Here is a 24,465-nt window from a genome sequence, read left to right on the forward strand (position 1 = left end):
AAATTAAAAAATAATAATCATCATAAATAAAATAAACAATTCTTATTAAAAAGAACTCTAAAATGAATTGTGTATTAACACATACTCTAAATATAAAGGTAAATATCATACTAATAAACTACATTTATACTATAATGTATTTCATAAAGTATTTTATAAATTATTGAACATACCTCTTTAAAGCATGGCGAAGGGTTTCTGATTTGTTCTAGCATTGCCCACTTAACCGTTGCTTGTCGAATGTTCCCATCATATTCTCGAGAACTCTGTGTGCCACTGGGAGTACCTCTAGACCGTTCATATCCTGGTTCATTAAAATAAGGCTCAGCTACTAATATAAGGGACTGGACAGACACTAATACCTAGGGAATAAAGTAAATAAAGAAACATTATAATGGGACATCTTTACTGGCAGTAAACCAGTGCCTTCTTTTATTCACATTCTTCTTTCTTTTTAGTGGCCAGAGGACATATGTTCATAAGAGACAGAGAAAGAGGGGGATAAAGCACCTCCCAAAGCATTGTGGTCCTGCTGCAATCCCTTCTCTTCCATTTCTCCATCCTGTCAAGATTTTGGGTACACACACACACACACACACACACACACACACACACGGTATAAAAATAAATAAGGTGGGGAGACCGGCAGGTGGCATGGTGGTTAAGGTGCTGGACACTCCCACACAGACGACCATGGATGGTTCAAGTCCTGGACATGATGGCTTGCTTTCTCACTTTCCTCTTTCTCTCTGTGTGTCTCTCTCTGGTCAAATTAAAATAAATGAATGAATAAATAAAATTGAATAAAATAATTCTTTAAAATTAATTAATTAATTAATAAGGTGGGCCGGCAGGTGGTGTGGTAGTTGGGAAGCTGGACACTCCCACATGGCCAACCACAGTTTGAGTCCTGGACCTGGTAGCTTGCTTTCTCACTTTCCTTCTCTCTGTGTGTCTGTCTTTCTCTGGTCAAATAAAAATCATTGAATGAATAAATAAAGTTAAATAAATAATTCTTAAATAAATAAGGCAGAGACTTAGATAATATTTACCTATCTTATGTTTCATATTCTTGAATCCTTGAATAATGAACAAAGATTCTATTTCCTTAAAATACTGAAAAAATTAAAATAAAAACCAAAACCTATTTATAAACATCCCATACCAATTTAACTTTGTGCTCAAATTATCCTTACAAAAACCAGAAAACTAACTGTACCCTTTTAACAATATTCACTTGTACAGAAAACTATGCACGAGGCTCTTTTCAACTTTTGCCTCAAGAAAAGAAACAGCCACAATAATACAAAAACCTTATTATGAAAAGTTCTCTTTGGCAAAATGATCTCATGGTTCTAAGACCACGTCCAAATTCCCACTTATTTACCTCACCAGAGGGTTTGTTCCAGACAAGATAGAAATCAACAGAGCTCATTCCTAGCTTATATAGTATTTCTAGCTAACATACTGTGCCAACTTCATAAATAAAAAATAACTCACAGCAATTACACTTTGATTAGGCAGCATGACTGAATAATGTCATGAACACACAGCTTCGATGTCAAGGAGTACTTATCTGCAGAAAACTTTAAAAATGGTTACTTGAACTAAAATATCTGACCTAGGAATAGAATTGTTAAATATGACTTAGAGTGACAAATTTATTAAGGCCAAGTTCAACTACAGAAAAAAATAATGCATGTAATTCTAAGACAAAAATCTCATATTTGGGGGGCCAACACCATAGCCTCCTGGTGAAGGGAGCCAGATCTCACTTGACCAACCATGGTTCAAATCCCAGCCCCAGCAGCTTGACAAATATGATGGCTGCATGCAGGTGCACAACCTGATGTAATGGAGAGAGAAGGGACTGCAGCATGACCATGTGCCCCAGGAGTATGCATTCTCCCTCTTTTTCTCTGTCCTGGCAAGCACATGCACTCTCTAACAATGAAAACAAACAAACAAACAAAAAACCTCATATTTTTAAATGTCTGAAACTACAGACATCATTGAGTTAAAGTGGATTTTTATCTAACTATATATTTGCCCCTAATTCAAATCTGACTGAAATAATCTTCCAGGGAAGAGTTATTAGGGTTTTTTTTTTTTTTTTTTTTGGTAGAGGTTTTTGTTTCAGGGTGCATGTGTGAGACAGAAAGACAGAGACTATAACAGGGAAAGTGAGAAATCAACCTCTGTGGGGATGGCCACGTTGTCATCCCTTCTGCTCCCCTCTCCTCCTGGGATCTTCAGCATATACCTACATGTGTCCAGTAACATTTTCAAGCCACCAGGTCTAGGACTAGAACCAAGCGTAACCCTGAGGGAGTTCAGCAATGTACAACTATATCATCTGCTGGTCCCTAGTTCAGATTATTTTTAAAGTGACCTTCCTCTTCTATTAATATGAGTAGGGCATAATGCCATTTTTGTATAAGAGTAGAGAAAAAGTTTAAATACTCACCATAAATCTATAAAAAGATACTCATTTATTTACTTAACCTCATCTCCTTTAGGATAATTTTTTTTTTTTAAGGTTTTTTTGTCTTAAGGCTCATGTGCTTGACAGAGAGACGGAGACAGTGATAAAGAGAGAAATCACCCCCAAATGGGGATGGCCACGCTGCAATCCCTTCTCCTCCATTCTCTTCTTGGGATTTTGGGTGAACACATACACATGCCTGACGTGATTTTCAAGTTGGGACTCTAACCACGGTTAGCCATGTGGGAGTCCAGGGCCTTAAAACCACCACACCTCCTGCTAACCCCAGGACAGATAGTTTTATAAAGCACCAGTCAGTGGCACGGTGGTTAAGATGGCTGGATCCCAATATGGGCAACTATGTGATTCAAACCCTGGACCCAGTGGCTTGAAAAACATGCTGGGTGAGTGTACATATTTATGCCCAGAATCCTGAAAGAAGGGCAAAATGGAAGAGAAGAAATTGTAGGATGACCATCTGCTGTGAGGCAGGGGGATGTTTTCTCACTCTTCTCCTCTCTCTCTTTCTCTAAAACACACACGCACGCACACACACACACACACACACACACCCTCTGGTGAAAAAAAAAAATCACACAGTTGTAGATTCAAATAATAATTAATAATTTAAAAATACTTAAGATTCATGCCAACAGCAAGGTTTGAGTCCTTGACCCAGTGGCTTGAAGCTGGGCATGTGTGCATGCAAGCCCAAAATCCTTATAGGAGAATGAAGACAGGGTGACTAATGTCCTTGTCATCCTCCTCGGGGAATGCTTTCTTACTCCCATGCCTTTTCTGGTGAGAGCGTGTGCCTTATAGTAAATTTAAAACAAAACCAAGCCAAACAAAAAAACTACAATTTGGTTTAAAACAGCCAAACACAGTCTACTATGGAAGCACAGCAATAGATGTGTTAGGGCCAGATGGGAAAGTACTGATTATGCAACTGGAAATCTACCAAGATTGACTCAGGAAGACATAGAAAACCTGAACAGACCAATAACAAGCAATGAGATTGAATCAGTAATAAATAACCTCACAACAAATAAAAGTCCAGGCCCCAATGGCTTCACTGCCAAATTTTACAAAACTTTTAAAGGAGAGGTAACCCCCATTGTACTCACACTGTTCTAGAGATCCAAAAGGAAGGAAGGAACCCTTCTAAATTCACTCATCTCTGTTTGCAGAAGCCTCCATTACCCTCATTCCCAAAATGGATAAGGATACAACAAAAAAGGAAAACTACAGACCTATATCCCTGATGAATATAAATGCAGAAATTCTCAACAAGATACTTGCTAACCATATTCAACAGCATATAAGAAAGGTTATTCATCACATACCAGGAATGCAAGGGTAGTTCAACATATGCAAAACCAAAACCCCATATTAACAGAAAGAAACATAAAAATCATATGATCATTTCAATCAATGTAGAAAAAGCATTCAACAAAATACAACATGCCTTTATGATCATGACTCTCAGTAAAATTGGCATAAAAGGGCCATTTCTCGGGACCAGCAGTTAGAGTAATGGCTATGCCGCTGGACTCCCACGTGGTCGACTGCGGTTTGAGTCCCAGTCTCGGTGGCTTAAATTCATGCTGGGCACGTGTGCGTGCGTGCCCAAGATCCCGATAGGAGAATGGAGTAGAAGGGATTATGGTGTGGCCATTCCCCCTAGGGGGTGATTTCTCGCTTTCTGTCTCTCTGTCTCTCTCACTCTGTCTGGCGAGTGCGGGTGCCCACGCCCTATAGCAAACCCCCCCCCCCAAAAAAAAGGACCATTTCCCAGCATAATAAAAGCCATTTATGAAAAATCTACAGCTAACATTATACTGAATGGTGAAAAACTGAAAGCTTTTCCACTAAAAACTTCTACAAGACAAGCTGCCCACTCCTATTCAATATAGTACTGGAAGTTCTAGCCAATGCAATCAGATAAGAGAAGGAAATAAAAGGCATTCCAAAAGGAAAAGAAAAGTTGAAATTATCTCTGTTTCCAGATGACATGACTGTATACATAGAAGGCCCAATAGTATCCATGAAAAAACTTCTCAAGGTAATAAATGCATATAGTAAAGTGGCAGGATATAAAATTAACTTACAAAAATCTATAGCATTTTTATATACAAACAGCAACTGGATCTACATAAAAAGGACCTGGTTTGTAACTTGTGGCCTCCCTATATACACTGGATGTGCATGCCTATGGCCTAGGTTGGAGATCATTTCTGGTTATCATTTTTTGCTTTGTTTTCTTTTGTTTTGTGACAGGGCTTATGGCACACACTAGAGACAGAGCGAGGAGAAGTTACCCTCTATGGGGAATGGTCATACTGAAATCTCTTCTCCTCTATTTCTCCCTCTTTTCCACATTTTGACCATCCATGTGCATGTACCTAGTGTGTTTCTCAAGCCACTGGATCTTAGAATCAAACTCTGTGGTCAGCTACATGGGATCTGGCTGCCTTAATAACCAGGCCACAGAGATGGCCCCAGCAAACATTCAAAAAATAACCACTAAGCTATAATTGTGAGTTTAAAGTATTACATAGCAACAATGACTATTTCTGCTTCCTAAATGAATAAACAACAAACTTTATTGACACTATCAATATGCTTTGTCCATCCCCTTGCTGAAATTCTGAAATATGAAGATAGGACATTAGTGAAAAATGTTTGATGGGATATTATGTAACATCTTATTATAATTACTTAAGTGACTGTAGAAAGTAATATACCAAAATCAAGACTATGAAAGCTATGCACTAAAAATTATACTAAATAAAAACAACAAATACCAAGTTTTATGAATTCCCAGAGAGTATTTCTGAGCCTCAAATGAATCAGTTATTAACCAGATGATAGAAGAATCATAGTATATGTGAAAAAATAACAATAGTATATTACATTCTCTTCATATGAGTTTAAGTATTGTAGTGTGAATTAGGAGATGCAGAGAGCAATGTATCTTATTTGCTGCATCATAACTTATTTTAAAGGTTATTTTTAGGGAACCAGCAGTTAACGTAATGGCTATGTCACTGGATTCCCCCGTAATCGACCGCGGTTTGCGTCCCGGACCCGGTGGCTTAAAACTCACGCCAGGGGCGTGTGCGTGCATGCCCAAGATCCCGAGAGGAGAATGGAGAAGGGATTGCAGCATGGCCATCCCCCCTGGGGGGTGATTTCTCGCTTTCTGTCTGTCTCTCTCTGCCTGTCTGCTGAGCGCAAGCGCCCTATAGTGAAAATCTCTCAAAAAAAAAAAAAAGGTTATTTTTACAAAACCGTTTTTGAGTTATGGCCCAAACTTGAGATTTTTTTTTTTTAATTGCCTGAGGGCACGTGCCCACGAGACACACAGAGAGAGATGGAGAGCAAGAGGAGAAAAAGCAATTCTCAAATGGGAGTGGTCTTGCCTCAATCCCTTACATCTATTTCTCCATACTGTCTGGACCTTGGGCACACAAACACACATGCCTGGACTGTTCATTAAGCCCACAGGGCAGGGATTCAAACTGCTCAGCCATGTAAGCTCTGGCTTCCTTAACCAGTAGGCTACAGGCTTGGCCCCTTAATTTGAGATTTTAAACTCCAGATGAGACTCCACTGTCCTAACTGCTCACCTGTAACTTATTAGTATGTCTTTCCAATCAGTGCTTTTTATTTTTGTTCACTATGTTTATTATTCGTTACTACAAAGTAATTTTTGAAAACATTCAAAGATCCTTATTATCTATGTAAAATAACCAGAAATTCTGTTTACTTGCAAAAAGCTTGAGGTCTGAGGATTCCATTTCTCTTCTGGTCTTCCATGCCATGTATTTAAGATGCTTAAACAAACCTGAAGAAGAAGGGTAAAAAGTATAAACAGAACTGAAAGGAGGAGTGCTTAAAAGCAAACTGTCACAACGAGAAGTGAAAACAAAATGCTATCATGTCAAAGTATCTCAGTTTCATGTCCTCAAACAAAACCCTAAGGGTGGATCTGTTAACACAAATTGGTGTCTTCAGATGTGCTCTGAATCTGAGTGGCATTACCATTTCTTCATAATGAAAAAATGAACCATCACTTCCTCTATGTCAAAATGAATAACAATGTTTTAAATGAAAAATAACTCTATACCTTCCCAAAACCAAAATATTTCAGTAAGAAAAAGGGGCATTGTCTTACATTTCTATAAATCTCTTTCTAAAAATTTTGTTCATTTTAAAAATGGGATATGGCATAACAGACAAGAGCTTGATTCCGTATCTGCACCTACGTCTAATTTGTTGCAATATATTGCTTTGGCTGAAGTATATGGATCAAATCTGGCCACAGAAAAACATGAAAAGGCAGAGGACCTCACAGACCCCCTGAAAGAATCTCGAGGAATCCTAGGGTGCCTCTGACAAGTCTGAGCACATTCACTATGGTATGGCCATAGATTTCCCAGGGTTCCTCTGAACACACCATAAATATAATAGATATTTGTTCACTCCGGCGCAAAGACCAAACTCAAACCATCTGCCAAACACAGATCAAAAGGTTACTCTGGACAAAAGAGAACGGAGAATATTGTATCTATAACTATAAGCAACTCTTGTGATAAAAATAAAATTGGGGTATATTATACATGTTCTGCCATGTGTTCTATAAATATAAATAAATGGTAGATGAGGTTAATGGTACCATGCTTTTGTTATTCATCTACTTTTTTTTTTTTTTTTTTTTGCAGAAGAGAAGGTTTAATAGGAAAGAAAGGAAAGTACACCCAAAAAGGCTCTTGGGTGGGCAGATTGCCAGGTGGCCACTGCCGTTATTCATCTACTTTCAGGCACCTCTGAAAAGATGACTAGAATTGGTGATAATAAAAATAGGGACCAGAAGCTGGCATAATGGCTATGTCGCTGGACTCCCATGTAGTCAACCATGGTTCACATCCTGGACCCAGTGGCTTAAACTCACGCTGGGTGCATGTGTGTGCCTGCCTAAGATCCCAAGAGAAGAATGGAGGAGAAGGGACCACAGTGTGGCCATCCTCCCTGGGAGGTGATTTCGCTGTCTCTCTCTCTCTGTCTTTCTGGTGAGTGCACACACCCTGTAGCAAAAACTTCTCAAAAAATAAAAAAACAAACAAACAAACCAAAAAAAAACTCAAGAAAAAGAAAGAAAGCTAAGAGAACAAGAAAGGCACTGGATCTGGTATAGTCTGGAGGGACAGCTCCCAGCAGCTGGTCATAGAATATATTGTGAGTAACTCCTTAACACTGGGGGCCAGTAAATGGTATAGTGGTTATGTCACTGGATTCCCACAGAGCCGACTACAGTTCAATTCCTGGAACAAGCAGCTTGAAAATCTCACCAAGTGCGTGTGCATGCATGCCCAAGATCCCAAGAGGAAAATGGAGAAGGGATTACAGCGTGCTCATCACCCCTGGAGGGCGTGATTTCACATTTTTCCTGTCTCCCTCTCTCTGACCACCACACATGGCCTTAAAGCAAAAGCCTCTTAACAAAGAAAGAAAGAAAAGGAAAAAAAAAAAAAAAACCACTGTAGTGTTTCTGTTCATTTCTGATTTTTTTCTCTTATTCCTCAAACTATCTGTTAATATAGGGAAGACGAGCATTAAAAAATATATGTTCTCATGTATTCTGGATGGGAAACCTCATTTTGTAAGCTGTAATAATATACAATGAATGAATGTAAAGTAAATAAATGTAAAATTAAAACATTAGTAAAATTAAAAATATGTTCTTTGTTTTAAAAGAAAAACGATAACTGAAACGAAATTTCTGTTCAATTACAAGGAGTCTCTGGATACAGAGGCACTGAGACAGAACTGCAGGTGTGGTACGTTACCTTGCCATCGTTGTAAAGGTTTGGATTGAATCGCACACTATGACCACCAGTTGTCTCTAGGTTCACAAGTGGGGGGGAACTGGGATAATCTTGAGGAAAATACACATCAAATTCAAAGCAGCCATTTGCATAGGGAGTGTCCGCTGGGCCAGTTATCAGAACCTAGTGTGCATAATACAATCACAATTCTGAGATTTTTATGTACATTCTCTATTGTCTCAAAGGCATGAGTATATTTACCTGCTTTAATCCTTCATATAAATTCTGTTTTAAGAAATAACTTACTTTTTTGTATCCTATGACAACAAGGATTTCAGGGAACAGTAGGTATTTCTTTTAGGATTATTAGATCAAGAAAGAGCAGAGAACCCAACAGTGAGTATAGAATTATTAAGGAATTTCATTTGAATCCATCAACAGGCGTTTATCAAACCTCATTTTGTAAGCTGTAATAATATACAATGAATGAATGTAAAGTAAATAAATGTAAAATTAAAACATTAGTAAAATTAAAAATATGTTCTTTGTTTTAAAAGAAAAACGATAACTGAAACGAAATTTCTGTTCAATTACAAGGAGTCTCTGGATACAGAGGCACTGAGACAGAACTGCAGGTGTGGTACGTTACCTTGCCATCGTTGTAAAGGTTTGGATTGAATCGCACACTATGACCACCAGTTGTCTCTAGGTTCACAAGTGGGGGGGAACTGGGATAATCTTGAGGAAAATACACATCAAATTCAAAGCAGCCATTTGCATAGGGAGTGTCCGCTGGGCCAGTTATCAGAACCTAGTGTGCATAATACAAACACAATTCTGAGATTTTTATGTACATTCTCTATTGTCTCAAAGGCATGAGTATATTTACCTGCTTTAATCCTTCATATAAATTCTGTTTTAAGAAATAACTTACTTTTTTGTATCCTATGACAACAAGGATTTCAGGGAACAGTAGGTATTTCTTTTAGGATTATTAGATCAAGAAAGAGCAGAGAACCCAACAGTGAGTATAGAATTATTAAGGAATTTCATTTGAATCCATCAACAGGCGTTTATCATGAAACCCATGTGCAACAAAGCCTCTTGCCCGTAAGAGGCTCATCATCCTGTGTGGATGCAAGTAGAATTAGAGTCTCAATCTGTGACAACTCTGATAAACTACAACGATTTTTTCAGGTACAGCACAAGTAACAAAAAGAACTCACAAGTCAGAACGTGTGGTCCATTTAGTGATAAAATGCTTCCCTAGGTAATAACGCTACAAAAAGTTCCACTGCTTATAAGAAACAACACTATGGCCAAATAGTCAAGGTCTATGATACTTCCTTAGAAAAATTACCCACAAAAGCATAAAAAGCAAGACAGCAAACAAAAAAACCTCCTGCAAGTCAACAGGTCAGCAGTTCTAGCTGTGTGTATAGAAGATGGAATATTTAACCTATGAATTAAGTCATAAACATACAAGTATCTTTTTCTAGGGGTCAAATCTTTGGGATTTTCTTCACAGAACAGTCTCTTGGAATTTAAGGCCAGATTAATACACTATTAGAACATAAAGCGCAGATATTATATAATCATTATTTAATTAACAGACCTTATGAATTTTTGAATATGTAAATTTCCTAGAGAAAGAAAAAAGAGACTAATTTTTTAAGAGTGATACTATAAAACATGAGAGATATCTTTCTAATGATCAGCATTAAATCTTTTGGTATTATATTCTAAAACTGTGACATGCTACATACAGTCTTTGTTCTGGGATGGCAATTCTCTTGGTATTTTCTTCTAAATGTCTATTATGAATAGCAGTCTGACCCACATACTTTAAAATTAGAAAAGAATTTTCAGGGACTAGTAGGTGGTGTGGTGATTAAGGAGCTGGACTCTCACATAACTGTCAACGCTTCAAGCCCTGGACCTGGCAGCTAGCTTTCTAACTTTCCTTCTCTCTCTCTCACTCTCTCTCTTTCCCCCTGGGGTCTATCTCTGATGAGCACATGTGCCCTATAGGAAATTTAAAAATAATAACACCAATATATAAAATTGTTTAAAAAAGAACTTTCACTTTAATCCAAATGGTCACCAAGTTTTTGTACGTTTGTTTGTTTTGTTTTGTTTTGTTTTGGGGGGGGGGGGGAGCAGAGATCTAGCAAAAGCAGACAGGTGTGGCCACAATTGGAAAATCACATCTGGATTCATGGAGCGCTGAGTCTCAATCTGTGACAACTCTGATAAACTACAACGATTTTTTCAGGTACAGCACAAGTAACAAAAAGAACTCACAAGTCAGAACGTGTGGTCCATTTAGTGATAAAATGCTTCCCTAGGTAATAACGCTACAAAAAGTTCCACTGCTTATAAGAAACAACACTATGGCCAAATAGTCAAGGTCTATGATACTTCCTTAGAAAAATTACCCACAAAAGCATAAAAAGCAAGACAGCAAACAAAAAAACCTCCTGCAAGTCAACAGGTCAGCAGTTCTAGCTGTGTGTATAGAAGATGGAATATTTAACCTATGAATTAAGTCATAAACATACAAGTATCTTTTTCTAGGGGTCAAATCTTTGGGATTTTCTTCACAGAACAGTCTCTTGGAATTTAAGGCCAGATTAATACACTATTAGAACATAAAGCGCAGATATTATATAATCATTATTTAATTAACAGACCTTATGAATTTTTGAATATGTAAATTTCCTAGAGAAAGAAAAAAGAGACTAATTTTTTAAGAGTGATACTATAAAACATGAGAGATATCTTTCTAATGATCAGCATTAAATCTTTTGGTATTATATTCTAAAACTGTGACATGCTACATACAGTCTTTGTTCTGGGATGGCAATTCTCTTGGTATTTTCTTCTAAATGTCTATTATGAATAGCAGTCTGACCCACATACTTTAAAATTAGAAAAGAATTTTCAGGGACTAGTAGGTGGTGTGGTGATTAAGGAGCTGGACTCTCACATAACTGTCAACGCTTCAAGCCCTGGACCTGGCAGCTAGCTTTCTAACTTTCCTTCTCTCTCTCTCACTCTCTCTCTTTCCCCCTGGGGTCTATCTCTGATGAGCACATGTGCCCTATAGGAAATTTAAAAATAATAACACCAATATATAAAATTGTTTAAAAAAGAACTTTCACTTTAATCCAAATGGTCACCAAGTTTTTGTACGTTTGTTTGTTTTGTTTTGTTTTGTTTTGGGGGGGGGGGGGTTTTTGCTATAGGGTATGTGAGAGACAGAAAGAGAGAAATCATCTCCCAGGGAGGATGGCCATGCCACAATCCCCTCTCCTTCTTTTTCTACTTGGGACTTTAGGCACACAAGCATATGTGCCTGGTATGAGTTTTAAATCACCAGAGACTCAAACCACGATCAACCACGACCATGTGGGAGTCCAATGATGTAATCATTATGCCACCTGCTAGTCCAAGTCACCATAATTTTTATTGAATTTATTAAAATTTCAACTACTGGGGCTGGCAGGTGGTGGTGTGGTTAAGGTGCTGTACTACTACATGGTTGACCACAGTTTAAGTACAGACCTAACAGCTTCCATTCTCACTTTCCCTCTCTCTCTCTGGTCAAATTAAATGATAATAATAATAAATTCTTTTTTTAATTCCATCTATTTCTAGTGCTTTGTATGAATATTCGAGTATTAGATTAGCAAGTAACACAGAAGAAAAAGTTGGTTTTCTACCTTCATAATGTCCAGTCGCTCCTCATCACAGCGCACGAACACACTGGAGGAGGACGACAAAGGCAGTGAGGTGGACAGCGTCACAGCTTCCTGAGCAAGGCGGCGGGCTCTGGCAGCACTGTTCGCATCGTTTGCATTTTTCACCTGAGACATGTAGTGGTAATTTACTTTAAAACCTAATTTTCCATCTTCATCTTCAGAAACCATCTCAAATGTATCTAAAAGAATAATAAAGGGGGAGAAAAAAAATACTGAAAGAAAAAAAAAAACAAACCAGAACAGAGGGCAGCTGTATAATGAGAAAACTCATAAATAAACTGCTAGTTCTTCTTCCAAGCAAAATGGAGCAGAGTGCCTTGCAGAAGAACATCAAACTACAATACGAAGGTTTATAACACCTACATATATGTGTTAAATAACACTGTTAGACAGGTGGAATATGCAATGAAAGCAAGGGCAAATCATTTCAAATCTACAATGAGGACACACTGGTAGATTATACCAAGCAGCTAAGTGACAATTCAAAGTAATAATTTATTATTAAGGGAGTAGTATAAATATTGGCTCATCTGAATAGTTATGACCCTTTTTTGCATAGAAAAACAAGTCATGACTTTCCCAATTACCCAATACTTTGCCAAAATAATGCAGAATATAAAACGTATGCTCACTGTTCTTCATTTCTCAAAATCAAAGTAAGTTTGAGTAAGTCTTTATGTACTTGTGAGGATTTGGAATTAGGTAAATGCCAGGCCTGGAATTCACTTCTGCATTATTTCAGGAAGCTAACTGACTTGGAGGGAAAAAAATCTTTCCTCCAAGCACTTTGACCTAATATGATTAATGAACTAATTCAAAACCATTTATTTAGACAGGCTGACTTAAAAATTATTCTTCACCTGTATGCTATGTATACAATAGAAAGAAAAAAGTGAATTTAGGGGCTGACAGGTGGTTTGGGGGTTAAGGGCACTGGATTCCCACATGGCCAACTGCAGTTCGGGTCCTGACCTGGCTGCTTGGTTTCTCACTTTGACTCTTTCTCTCCCTCCCTCCCTCCTTCCTTTGCTGGTAAATTTAAATAAATAAATAAATAAAGTTAAATAAAATCATCATTTTAAAAAGGGAAGAAAAACTTAATTTGAATTTTATCTCTAATTCAGATTAACCCCATCAATGTATAAAACAAAGACATTTAAATAAACACTAAATTAAGTCACCAGTCAGGGTAAATACTGTCATTATAGGCATTAGTAACTTTTTTTTTAAGAATTATTTATTTTTAAAATTTTATTTATTCATCCATTTATTTTAATTTAACCAGAGAGAGACACACACACACACACACAGAGTGAGAGAGGGGGAAAGTGAGAAAGCAAACCACTAGGTCCAGATTTCGAACTATGATCAGTCGTGTGAGAGTGTCCAGAAACTTAACCACTATGCCACCTGCTGTCCCCGACATTGGTAAGTTTTGATGTTGTGTTCTATAGGAGGCTACTTCAAAAAGTTCCTAGAAAAACAGGCTTCAAGTATGAGTTTATTTTGGTAAAAAAAAGTTTAAAATTTATTTTTTTTCATATACATACTTTCCCAGATGCCTCATATGATTCTAAATATATGATAAAATAACAATCTGTATTATAATTAACATTAATTCAGAAAATTTTACAAAGAGTTTTTTAAGTGCAAGTTCCTAGACTAGGCTCTTTGGGTCAAATAATACAGAGGAAACTACATTTGCCTTCATGAAGCTTATAGTCTAGAAAAAGGGGAGGATCCAAAGTGTCGTAAATCTGTACTACAGTGTTTAAATAAGAATGTTGGAGCTGGCTGGTGGTGTGATAGTTATCTGCTAGACTCCCCCTAGGTCAACCATGGTTTGAGTCCCAGACCTGGTTGGCTTGCTTTTGTGTTCTCCCCATCTCTCTGGCCAAATTAAAGATAATACTAATAATGATAAAAAATAATAGTGAATAAAGTTAAAGAAATTAATTCTTAAAAATAAATAGGAATGTTAAAACCTTTGTTAATCAAATCACTCAGAGAGGAAGAAAAATAGTCCATTTCATGTAAAAACTATCACCAAGTATGTATGAATACAATCTAAATTAATAAGCCATGCTAAAAGCTTATTTTAGGCAAATGGTACATATAACTATTACTGACCAAATAACACTGTATCTTTACAGTATGTTCATTCTACTCACTGAGGTTTATGCCTAAAGTCAGACTTGTGTTCATGGATATGTATATATCAGCTGTGCTCGCTACTGGAAATATTTAGATTAATTAAGTTCATTAGCAAATCAACAAAACGGGGGGGGGGGGGGGGAGGGCACAGTGTAGGAGGAGGGTGGGACACAGCAGAGGGTGAGAGGGAATCAAGAAGGGCAAAAAGAGGGAACCAGCAGTTAGCGTAATGGCTATGTCGCTGGACTCCCATGTAGTCGACCGGGGTTTGCGTCCCGGACCCGGTGACTTAAAACTCACGCCGGGCGCGTGTGCGTGTGTGCCCATCCCCCCTGGGGGGTGATTTCTCACTTTCTATCTCTATATCACTCTCTCTCTGTCTGTCTGGCGAGGCAATCGCGCCCTATAGCGAAAACCTCACAAAAAAAAAAAAAAAAAGGAAGGGCAAAAAGAAAAAGCAAAATATACAGGAAACAAGAAATGGAAAATTATTTGTTGATGATAACACATATGTTGATGTGCTTGATTGAACCAATATACAGTGTATTCTGGATGGGAAATTTCATTTTGTATGCTGTAATGATGTATAGTGAATGAATGTAAATAAATAAATTTAAATTAAAAAAAAACAACAACAACACTGTATCTCAGCAAGACTACTGACTAGGTTCATAGTAAATTTGTAAACTGGAATTACTTAATCTGCCCAACATTACTGTCTCTTGCATTGTACAGAGACAAATTTCTTTGAATTCTATAAACAGCAATCTACCAAACACAAAAATGGGCCCATTCTCATGCCCAAAAGAAAATGTACATAATTACAAATTAGCAGTCTACTAATACCAACCTTTAATTATAACATATAAACAAAGATAACAACTCTTTGCTAAAAATGCATATTCTTTTTAGTTCAACAAGTCCTCTTCTATTAACTGTCATTGGGAATAAAATCCTGGATAAGCACAAATTTTTATATAATTTTGGCCACTGAGATGCTGAATGCAATTAAAAAACTAAAAATAGGGTCAACAAGTGGCATGGTGGGTAAGGCTCTGGACTCCCAAAAGCCAACAGTGGTTCAAATCCTCAACCTGGCAGCTTACTTTCTCACTCTGTTTTTTTCTCTGTCTCTCTCTGGTGAGCACATGGGCACTACAGCGAATTAAAAATAATAACAATAAAACAAATAACAAATCAAATAAATAATTCTTAAGAAACAAAAACAAACTAAAAATAACCTAAAGACCCAGTTATTTTTTAAACAAATAATGGTATATCATATTATGAAATATTAGACAGTTAACAGATATCAGATTGCAAATCATTATATGGGAAAATGTTTGTTATATGACTTAGAAAATATATTTTATTTTTAAAAATTCTATAAGGTAATTCCCATTTTTTCTGAGTTATTCTGAAAGTTAAAGGGTAGCAAAAATCAATTATTTAATGTCCTGTCAACTTGTAAAGTTGGTGATTTTATGTGGTATAAGAAAATATTCCACGACCAGTGGTTAGCGTAATGGCTGTCACTAGACTCCCATGTAGTTGACCGTGGTTTGAGTCCTGGACCCGGTGGCTTAAACTCATGCTGGGCGTGTGTGCATGCATGCCCAAGATTTCAAGAGGAGAATGGAGAAGACGGAATTGGGGCATGGCCATCTCCCTTGGGGCGGGGGTGGGGGGTGATTTCTCGCTTTCTGTCTGTCTGTCTCTTTCTGGCAAGCTCACACACCCTATAGCAAAAACCTCCCCCCCCAAAAATTATATGAATAGTGTATTTATCCAAAAAAAAAAAAAAAAAAAAAAAAAAAAGTAAAAGAAAAGAAAAAAGAAAATATTCCTGGCTGGCTAATATTAATCAAGAGCTCTAGACATATGTTCTAAATTGCCTTTTTTTTTTTTTTTCTGCTATTGGGAGTATGTACTATACAGAGAGATAAAGATAAAGGGAGAGTAAGAAGGCACCACCCAGGGGAGATGACCATGTCACAACCTCTTCTCCATTCTCCTCTTGGGATTTTGGGCACATGCAAACATGCAAGACCAGAGTGTTTTTCAAGATGCTGGGTCCAGGACTCAAATGGCTGAGTTGGTCATGTGGGGTCCAGCCACCTTAACCACAATGCCACTTGCTGGCCATGACTCTGAATTTCTTACAGGTATGTTTTACCTAGCTTTTTACAATATATATGAGTTCTGGAAATTTATCATTAAAAGTTATTTTCAGGGGCTAAAATAAATAATTATTTCAATCAGAATTTTTTTGCATGTAAGAATTCATTAACACTCATATATTGGTGAAATGAAATTTTTTGGATTGAAATAAGCAGTTAAAGAATTTACACAGAAGGAATGTGGCTAAACAGTCCACCTACAAGAATACTGTAGTATGTTTGATGACTCAATAAATGGAACAAAATATAAAGATCAATAAAATATTTACTTCCAACGTAAGACATATACACAAGGAATTTCAAAAACCTTTTCTGATTTTTTTTATTCTTTTTTTTTTTTTTTTTTTTTTTTTTGGGTGGGTTTTTTTTTTTTTTTGAGAGAGGTTTTTGCTATAGGGTGCATGCGCTTGCCTGAAAGACAGAGAGAGACGGAAAGCAAGAAACCATCCCACTGGGGTGATGGCCATGCCACAATCCCTTCCTCCTCCATTCTCCTCTCGGGATCTTGGGCATGCATACACACGCAGCCATAGTGAGTTTAAGCCACCAGGTCTGGAACTTGAACCATAGTCGACTACATGGGAGTCCAGCAACATAGCCATTACACCAACTGTTGGTCTCATCTGATACTTTCTTTAAAAGGTGGAAATCAATTCTCCTCTCCTTGAGTGTGAACTAGACTTAATGATGGTGTGTGAATTCCAAGACTAGGTCATAAAAGGCGTGTGATATCCTATTTGCTACCTCTCTTGTGGAAGTCAGCTTTGACATATGAAGAAACTAACGAGGCCCTATGAAGAGGCCCACATGGTGAGGGGTTGAGGCCCCCTATCAATAGTCATACAAGTTCCGGACAAGCTACTGCATGGCTGGAGCTCCAATTAATTTCCTGACTATAGCCTCATGAGAGATCTTAAGTCAAATAGTAAGCTGAGCCATTCTTGAATTCCTGACCCATGGAAACAATGAAATAATAAAGTCTTGTTTTAATTATCTAAGTTTTGAGGATAATTTATTTGTAAAAAATAATGCAAAACTATGTGATAAAATACTATAGAAACGAATGCAAACCCAACAAGCTATAAACAATGTTCATAATACTTAATTATATTCATAAAAACAGAATAAATTACTTGGTTTTAAGACTCACAAAAAATTTTTTTTTGAAATTTTTTTATAAAATTGGTTTGAAAACATAGTATAATACAATGTATATTTCTTTTAAGAATTATTTTAATTAACTTTACTTATTTTTTTATTTGACCAGAGAGGGACACATCAAGGGACAGAGGGAGGGAGGGAGAGAGAAAGCAAGCTGCCAAATCTAGGACTCAAACCATAGTTGGCCATGTGAGAGTCCAGCACCTTTAACCACGATGCCACCTGATGGCCCCCCAAAAAGAATTTTTAATAGAAACAATTTTTTGAAACTATTGTTAAAAAACAAAAGAAATGATAAACTCAGAAATCAAAGGAACAGACTAGACTGTCATACTGAATCAGGAAAATGCTGTAATACCATTAGACAGGAACAAAACCCAGAATCATTTTAGGCTATGTTATTTCTTATGGTATTTGTGGCAAACCTGAGAGGAAAGCAGAGCAAAAGTGGAATGATTTACAAATTTCAAAGACTAGTTATGACATAAATCTTTGTTTTCTGACTCTGACTTTAACATGCTTCTAAATACAATCAAACTCCTTTAGGCTGCTTCTCAAGAATGAAAAAGCACAGACAACTATAGTAACTATTATTCGTCAAAGTTTGGAACTTTACGTATGTACTTATAGACTGGCACCTTATAGGGGTGCTGACAGGAGCTTTTCAGCAGTCGGTACTTGTCAAGAGCTTTAGAAGCAAAGCCTAGAACGGAACTATGTGTAACCACATTTTCTAAAGGTGAATCTCATGGACATCTAAAATGATTAAGAATAACACATTTAGTTCAAAGAAGTCCCCATTGTTTGTCTCCTTCAGGCCAGGATGGTACAGAAGTGGAGAGAAAAGAAAAGAACTTTCAGTCTATTAATTTTCAGTCTATTTTGTAGATGTTTGACTTTGATTTTCTTTTTTATAGGTTACTATAGTTCCTAGAAAAGTCCCAATTTTCAAATAACTATAAATATAGACCCATATATATCTCTTCAATATAAATATATATAAATATAGATGACAAAAAATCTTCATATGTGTTCAAATATAAAGTATACTTCGTGTTATAAGGAAATCTTGAAATCTTTAATAAAATACATTTCAACAGCACTGTTAAAGAATGAAAAGTAAGATCTTAATAAAAACAAACTCAACTTACCAAACTGTAATTTCTTCATAACAGCCACATATTTTTCTTCAAGCGATTTTAATACTGACAAAGGTTTGGGTTTCATAGCAGCCTTCTTTGAGTATTCACCTAGTTTTTTTTCTGTTATTTAACATTTCAAGATAAATAATGTAAGTATACACTTTAGAAAATGAAACTAACCAACAATTAAACTTCTAGAGTTCACATTTTCAATTTAAAAAATCTACCAAATTCTTCACAATTATCTTCCTATTTTATCATTTTGAGAATAGGATTTCTATTTCATAAACATTAAGAATAGGGAAAAAAAAAACCCTAATCAACTTTGAAAACAGCAGAAATAAATAATGGTTAATGGTAACAATTTAAACTAAATTCTAATATGTAGTCTTGGTGTACCACTTTCTAATACAATGGTATTTTTCAATTTCATGATGTTCAGTGGAAAGAAGAGAAATTTACAACACACACTCTCAGCCTACTTAGTCTTAGTGATCACACACAGCAGAAATAAACGTTTTCAACGATAGACTATTCATAATTGACAGCTGACAAAGAACACCACCTAGCAGAGAACAAAATTTCTAGGTAAAGTTGCTTTGAAAACTATTACCATAAAAGAGGAAAAGAAAGTCAGCTTTCAGTGGGAAAACGAAACACCTTGGAACAAATGAAAAGAACCCTAGGAGGAATAACCTTCTACCTTGATTGGCTTGCCGCAAACTGGTGGTGGCTGCGTAAACTATCTCGGCAGTCTTTTGAATGTCTGGTACCAAGAGAGTGAGTCCTTCTGGTTCTTGATCAGATGCATCTGGTTTTACTCCTGTTTTGACATTTTCCCTTTTAGATCTGAATTTTTTTTTAATACAGAAAGAAATGCAAGGAAAAATTAGAATTTTGGGATTGAAAAATAACTACCTCCATAAGTCAATAATAGAAGCTAAAAACAAAAATTAGTGTGCATACACACTCTCATCCGCCCTTGCCATGTACATGATATACGACAGGACTTCAACAAGGTCATGGGAAAATGGGATTAAAATACAAGTTTATTTTGGACCAAAAATATTTAAAAGACATGTATACTTTATTCACAATACACATGTTCCATGAACCTTTTGGATACTGTTTACATATCTATAAGGGGTTGTTTATGCTAAATTCATTACTGCTTTTTAAGCACAGGATTTAAAGTTATGGGTAGTTTTTTTTTTTTTTATTCTAATAGAAAAACAGGCGACAGAAAAATATTACACAGATAATAATACTTTTAAAGGTCCAGATGCTCTTATATACACACCTTTAAAAACACATTCGATCATAAATAATTAGAGAAATCATTCTAAACTGAAGAGTAATAAAGGTCTATTATCTGTCTTCTAAGACTTGAGAATCAAAGAACAATGTGTAGTTTTTAATTTTCAAATTTAATTTAATTTTCATCAAAAAAGTCATGACATCTTTTTCTATATTTTTCTATGCAAAAATGCAACATGACTTCTTTGATGACCCAGTATTTGTATTTTACTTAAGAGTATATTAATTTCCAAAAAAAAAGAAATAAACTACTTCAGAGTAAAAAACAGGTTCACAATTGGGTATCTTAACACAATATTCTTTATATACTGAACCTTTAATTAAACACTAAGTCTTAAGGCATAATCATTTTTAAGATAACTTACTGTCAGTTCCTATTAGGATTTAAAATGCACACCCCTCTACCAAGCTGTTATCATAATAGGATGTATTAAGGCAAAGTTTCAGTGCTTAGGGCATCAAAATGTTTTGAGCTTTCCAAATGTCCATAGAAGTAATGTAAGATTAGTGTAAGATTTACTGAAATTCATATCTAACATTACTTCTCTTTCTTTTATTCCAGCTCTCAGCAGGTTATTTACAATATATTATACTACTGGCTAATTTTTTCATCTACATATTCATTAACTTACTAGACAATTTAAAACAAATTGAAATCATATATAAAGATGATTAAAATATCTATGCTAAGATATGCTCTAACTATACATCACTATTTTTTGTTTTACACCCACCAACAAAAAGACTTGGCATTATATCGGGTAGCTGGGAAAGTCATGATGCATTTTGGCACAGAAAAACACATCATGACTTTCCCCACAACCTAATCATAACAGTCACAAAGTGGGCAAGGAGCCTTAGAAAACTACGAAAAGACTAACAGACGTAGAAGAATCCTTAACAAAATAATACTACAACATCTATGTATAAATGAACCTTTATCACAAAGACAAAAATCTGCTTAGATGCAATTCACTGCTTAACTAGAGGTAGAAAATAAGCTACTAGTAAGCTAAGAAGTCTCTCAAGATGGGCAGCAAGAGTAAATGGATACAGTATTACACACATGCTTTGACATGGTTCCTACATCGTGAGAAAAAACTAATATCCACGGGTAGTTGTAATCATTTGGCAAGATGACTGAACTAAAGAGGCATCATGTGTCATTGGATAGCTTTTTCTCCTACACTCTCTACTTATCGTCCCTGAAGTATAAGAAGTCACAGAAAATATGACTTTCCACTTTCCTCTGCCACTCAGGGCACCACTGGCACATGCTACACTACACAGCATTTCACTCATCAACGTCTGTGTGTCTACATGTATATGACTACATGTGTGCAAGTGTATGTAACAAAAGTACGGCTAGTGTTTGAAGATGACAGCAAGTCAAGATTATAGGTTTAGTGAGCCTGGCCATTTCTTCCAGAAGACAAGATTCCAGCAGAGGAGCTCAAACAGAATCTCCACTGCTGGATTTATCAATAGCTATCAACAATCGGGGCCAAACACTGAGAATCAAGAAAGTACATAAACTGCTTGATAGTATCCACTGTGAATTTACAAGGACACTCCCTCCCCAAATATAAATGATTATGTATTATCAAAACTAAAAAAAAATTGTGAATATGGCCAATGAACTACAACAGGAAAACAATAGTAAGTTGTTTGAGAAAACTTAGTTATAACTATAATAAAATATAGATGGTTTCTGAAATTTACCATCAACCAGTTGATTTGCTGTGCTCATAATAAAGATTTCATTTAAAGAAACCTATTTTGCCAAGCTGAGAAGGAAGATATAAAAGTGAAGTTCACTTTTTCCAGAAAAGGTATTTTCTGCTTGAAGAAACGAGAACCTCTGAAATGGGGAGTGAACTACAACAATGCAATTTAGGACATTCTTGCATTCACTATCCCAAGATACAAGGTGCCCTTGAAAAATTACCTATTCTAAATTTTAAGGCATATTTGTGAATACCAATTACCTAATTCTGGATTTTAAAAGAAAAGTAATAGATTATTAAACTAATGTGACTTGTCAGGATGGTAATTTTTATGGTTTTTTTTTTTTTGGACCTTGTTTAAAAAACAAAAAAATGCAAGAATCCATAGACATTTAAAATAATTACTTTTTTCACACTAATGCATGAAAGAAACTATCACATATTTCACACTAAAGACAATGGTCAGATCAAAAAGGATATCTAAAGATATCTTAGAACTTTCACCATGTTCTCATGAGGAATTTTTATTGGTGAGTTTCTTTGACAAAACATATAGGAAACAGATAATTTCCAAAAGGTAAAAGTGCTTCAAATACATAAGGAACACCCACTACCTGCCTATCAATGATCGCAACTAGTTATTGTCTGACATTAAACTGCAGCCAGTAGTCTCTTTTCTATAAAAGTTGCAGGTTACTGTCAACCCATATGTAGGCCCAGCTCATGAAAAAAGGCCATACCTTAGCTCACATCCTGAAGTCTTTGTGAAAAGCTATGTGAGTTCAAGGCACCTAGCTGGAAGTAGGTCTCTGAGACTGACAATGGATCCAACATGGTAAAAGCAATCAGCGACGGCCGCTACCATGGTATCCGCTGCTTTGTGCATACGTTGATCTGGTGTGATCACTGCCCTGAAGAAATACGAGGAAGCAACTGAAGTTTCTACTATTGCACAGAATTATCTGCAAACATTTCCACTCTGCTGTGAATTCCAACTAAATAGCTAATAAATTAAGCAAATCTTGGTCTTGTGAGATACATAATCTGGAACAGGATGTGAGCAAAACGGTCAAACCTTTCTTCTAAAAAAAAACCAAAACAAACCCATACCTCAACATTCAGTTACATTGAACTACCTCTACTGTTACTGCCACACAAATTAGGTTGGACATCACTAAGACTAAACACCACATCAGAATGAAATTCTTTCGACATAATCCATAAGCTGAAAACAGCTTCAATACAGCTATTTTGTTTGTAGAACATTAGAAAAAAGCTCTTTGACCTCCTGCACTCATAACTCTACTGCCAAAAGTATCACACGTTTAGAAATCAGAGCCGCTGCAGAACAGTTGTTTGGAGACTACATGCTAAAATGTCCAGACTCAGCACTACTGAGAACTAGTACCTTACAAAGAGTCTAAAAGTGTGAGAGAAGCGAATTTCTACGTTTAGCTTTAGAACAATCATCACATTGTGCTTCTCAGTTCTAACGCTGTGCCAGAACATACAGCTGAAAACAAATTAAGATCAAAGGTAAACTGAAAAATTAAAAAAAAAAAAAAGATTACTGTGGAGAACTGTTTGAACTGTTTGCTTCTAATTTCTCCAGAAAGCATGAAAATAATTCTTGAACTCTATCAGTAAACAGGGCAAAGTTCTCCATAAGATGAATGGTTCCCATGATTAATTAAAAACTTAGGTTTTAAACTCTATGTTCAATTTTTTTTTCATTTCAATTCCTTTAAAATAAAAGTTACCAGCTAGACTTTTAATTTTTAATGACTTAAATGAAAGGCAAAACAAACAAAAAATCTCCTTTTGCAAAGCATAAAAGAGCAGTATGAGAGAAGGAAACATTTAAAGCAGAGGTATAAGAAATAAAAATAAATATTTGATTTCATTATATAAAAACAGGAATATTGTTAGGCCAGATTAAACACGGGTGGACACAATGAAGACACTACGTGCTGCTGTGGAATGAGGTTGCCACAATCAATCTGCTTCATCAGTTTAAAAAAGGGATAACCCAACTGAGCCAGCCCAAGGAGGAATTTTAAAATCCATGTTGGCGTCTCTGTCTTTGTCATCAAGAAAGAAGATGATGAACAACTGAACTTATTTTATGGTAATCCAACAAAGAAACTTAAAAGAAAAATACATGGGTACAACAAATGTTTTTTGGCTAAGAAATAAGGTATTTTTAATTGCATAGATATTATGAGAGGTAAAGGTAAAATAGGGGAAACTAGGAAAGGTTTTCCTAACAGAAATTGTAGGAGGGCAGAAGCTGAAATGCCTTTTTAGCTAAATGAAGCCTAAATTATCCAGTTTAAGGGAGTTAAAAATAAGCCATTAGAAAGTATGTCTTGGAAGAAGTCAGCCAACTAATCTCTTATTGCTTAAGTAGATAAAAAGAAATAGGATATTTCTGCAAGAGAATTTAATTACTTTAAAATATGATGAACTTTTTTCTATCAGGAAGGCACTTTGAGATAGCTAAGAAAATGGCAATAAAGGATTCTTGCTTCAATGCTGTCAAAGAGAAGTTGTTCAATGTCCAGAATACCTTCCACTGAACACAGTCATGTGTGTAAGGCCCTGACAGCACTTTAAAACTTTCTGATGGGCAGCAAGTGTCTTGAATTTTCAGTGAAACCATCAAATATCAAATACACTATATATGATCATTTACCTACTGCTG

General features: G+C 36.1%; 1 protein-coding gene across 1 annotated transcript in view; it reads right to left on the minus strand.

The window, feature by feature from the left end:
* BIRC6 (baculoviral IAP repeat containing 6) overlaps positions 1 to 24,465 on the minus strand; it is a 266,821-nt gene that overhangs the window by 8,642 nt on the left and 233,714 nt on the right. The window contains exons 68-73 of the mRNA XM_006168813.3: positions 19,421 to 19,566; positions 18,727 to 18,837; positions 12,042 to 12,259; positions 8,966 to 9,127; positions 6,258 to 6,335; positions 174 to 362 (exon numbers count right to left, since the gene is read on the minus strand). Coding sequence (XP_006168875.1) covers positions 174 to 362; positions 6,258 to 6,335; positions 8,966 to 9,127; positions 12,042 to 12,259; positions 18,727 to 18,837; positions 19,421 to 19,566 — 904 coding nt within the window. The remainder of the gene's footprint in view (positions 1 to 173; positions 363 to 6,257; positions 6,336 to 8,965; positions 9,128 to 12,041; positions 12,260 to 18,726; positions 18,838 to 19,420; positions 19,567 to 24,465) is intronic.

The sequence above is a fragment of the Tupaia chinensis genome, unplaced genomic scaffold, assembly GCF_000334495.1.
Source record: "Tupaia chinensis unplaced genomic scaffold, TupChi_1.0 Scaffold146177_1, whole genome shotgun sequence".
Lineage (NCBI taxonomy): Eukaryota > Metazoa > Chordata > Mammalia > Scandentia > Tupaiidae > Tupaia > Tupaia belangeri.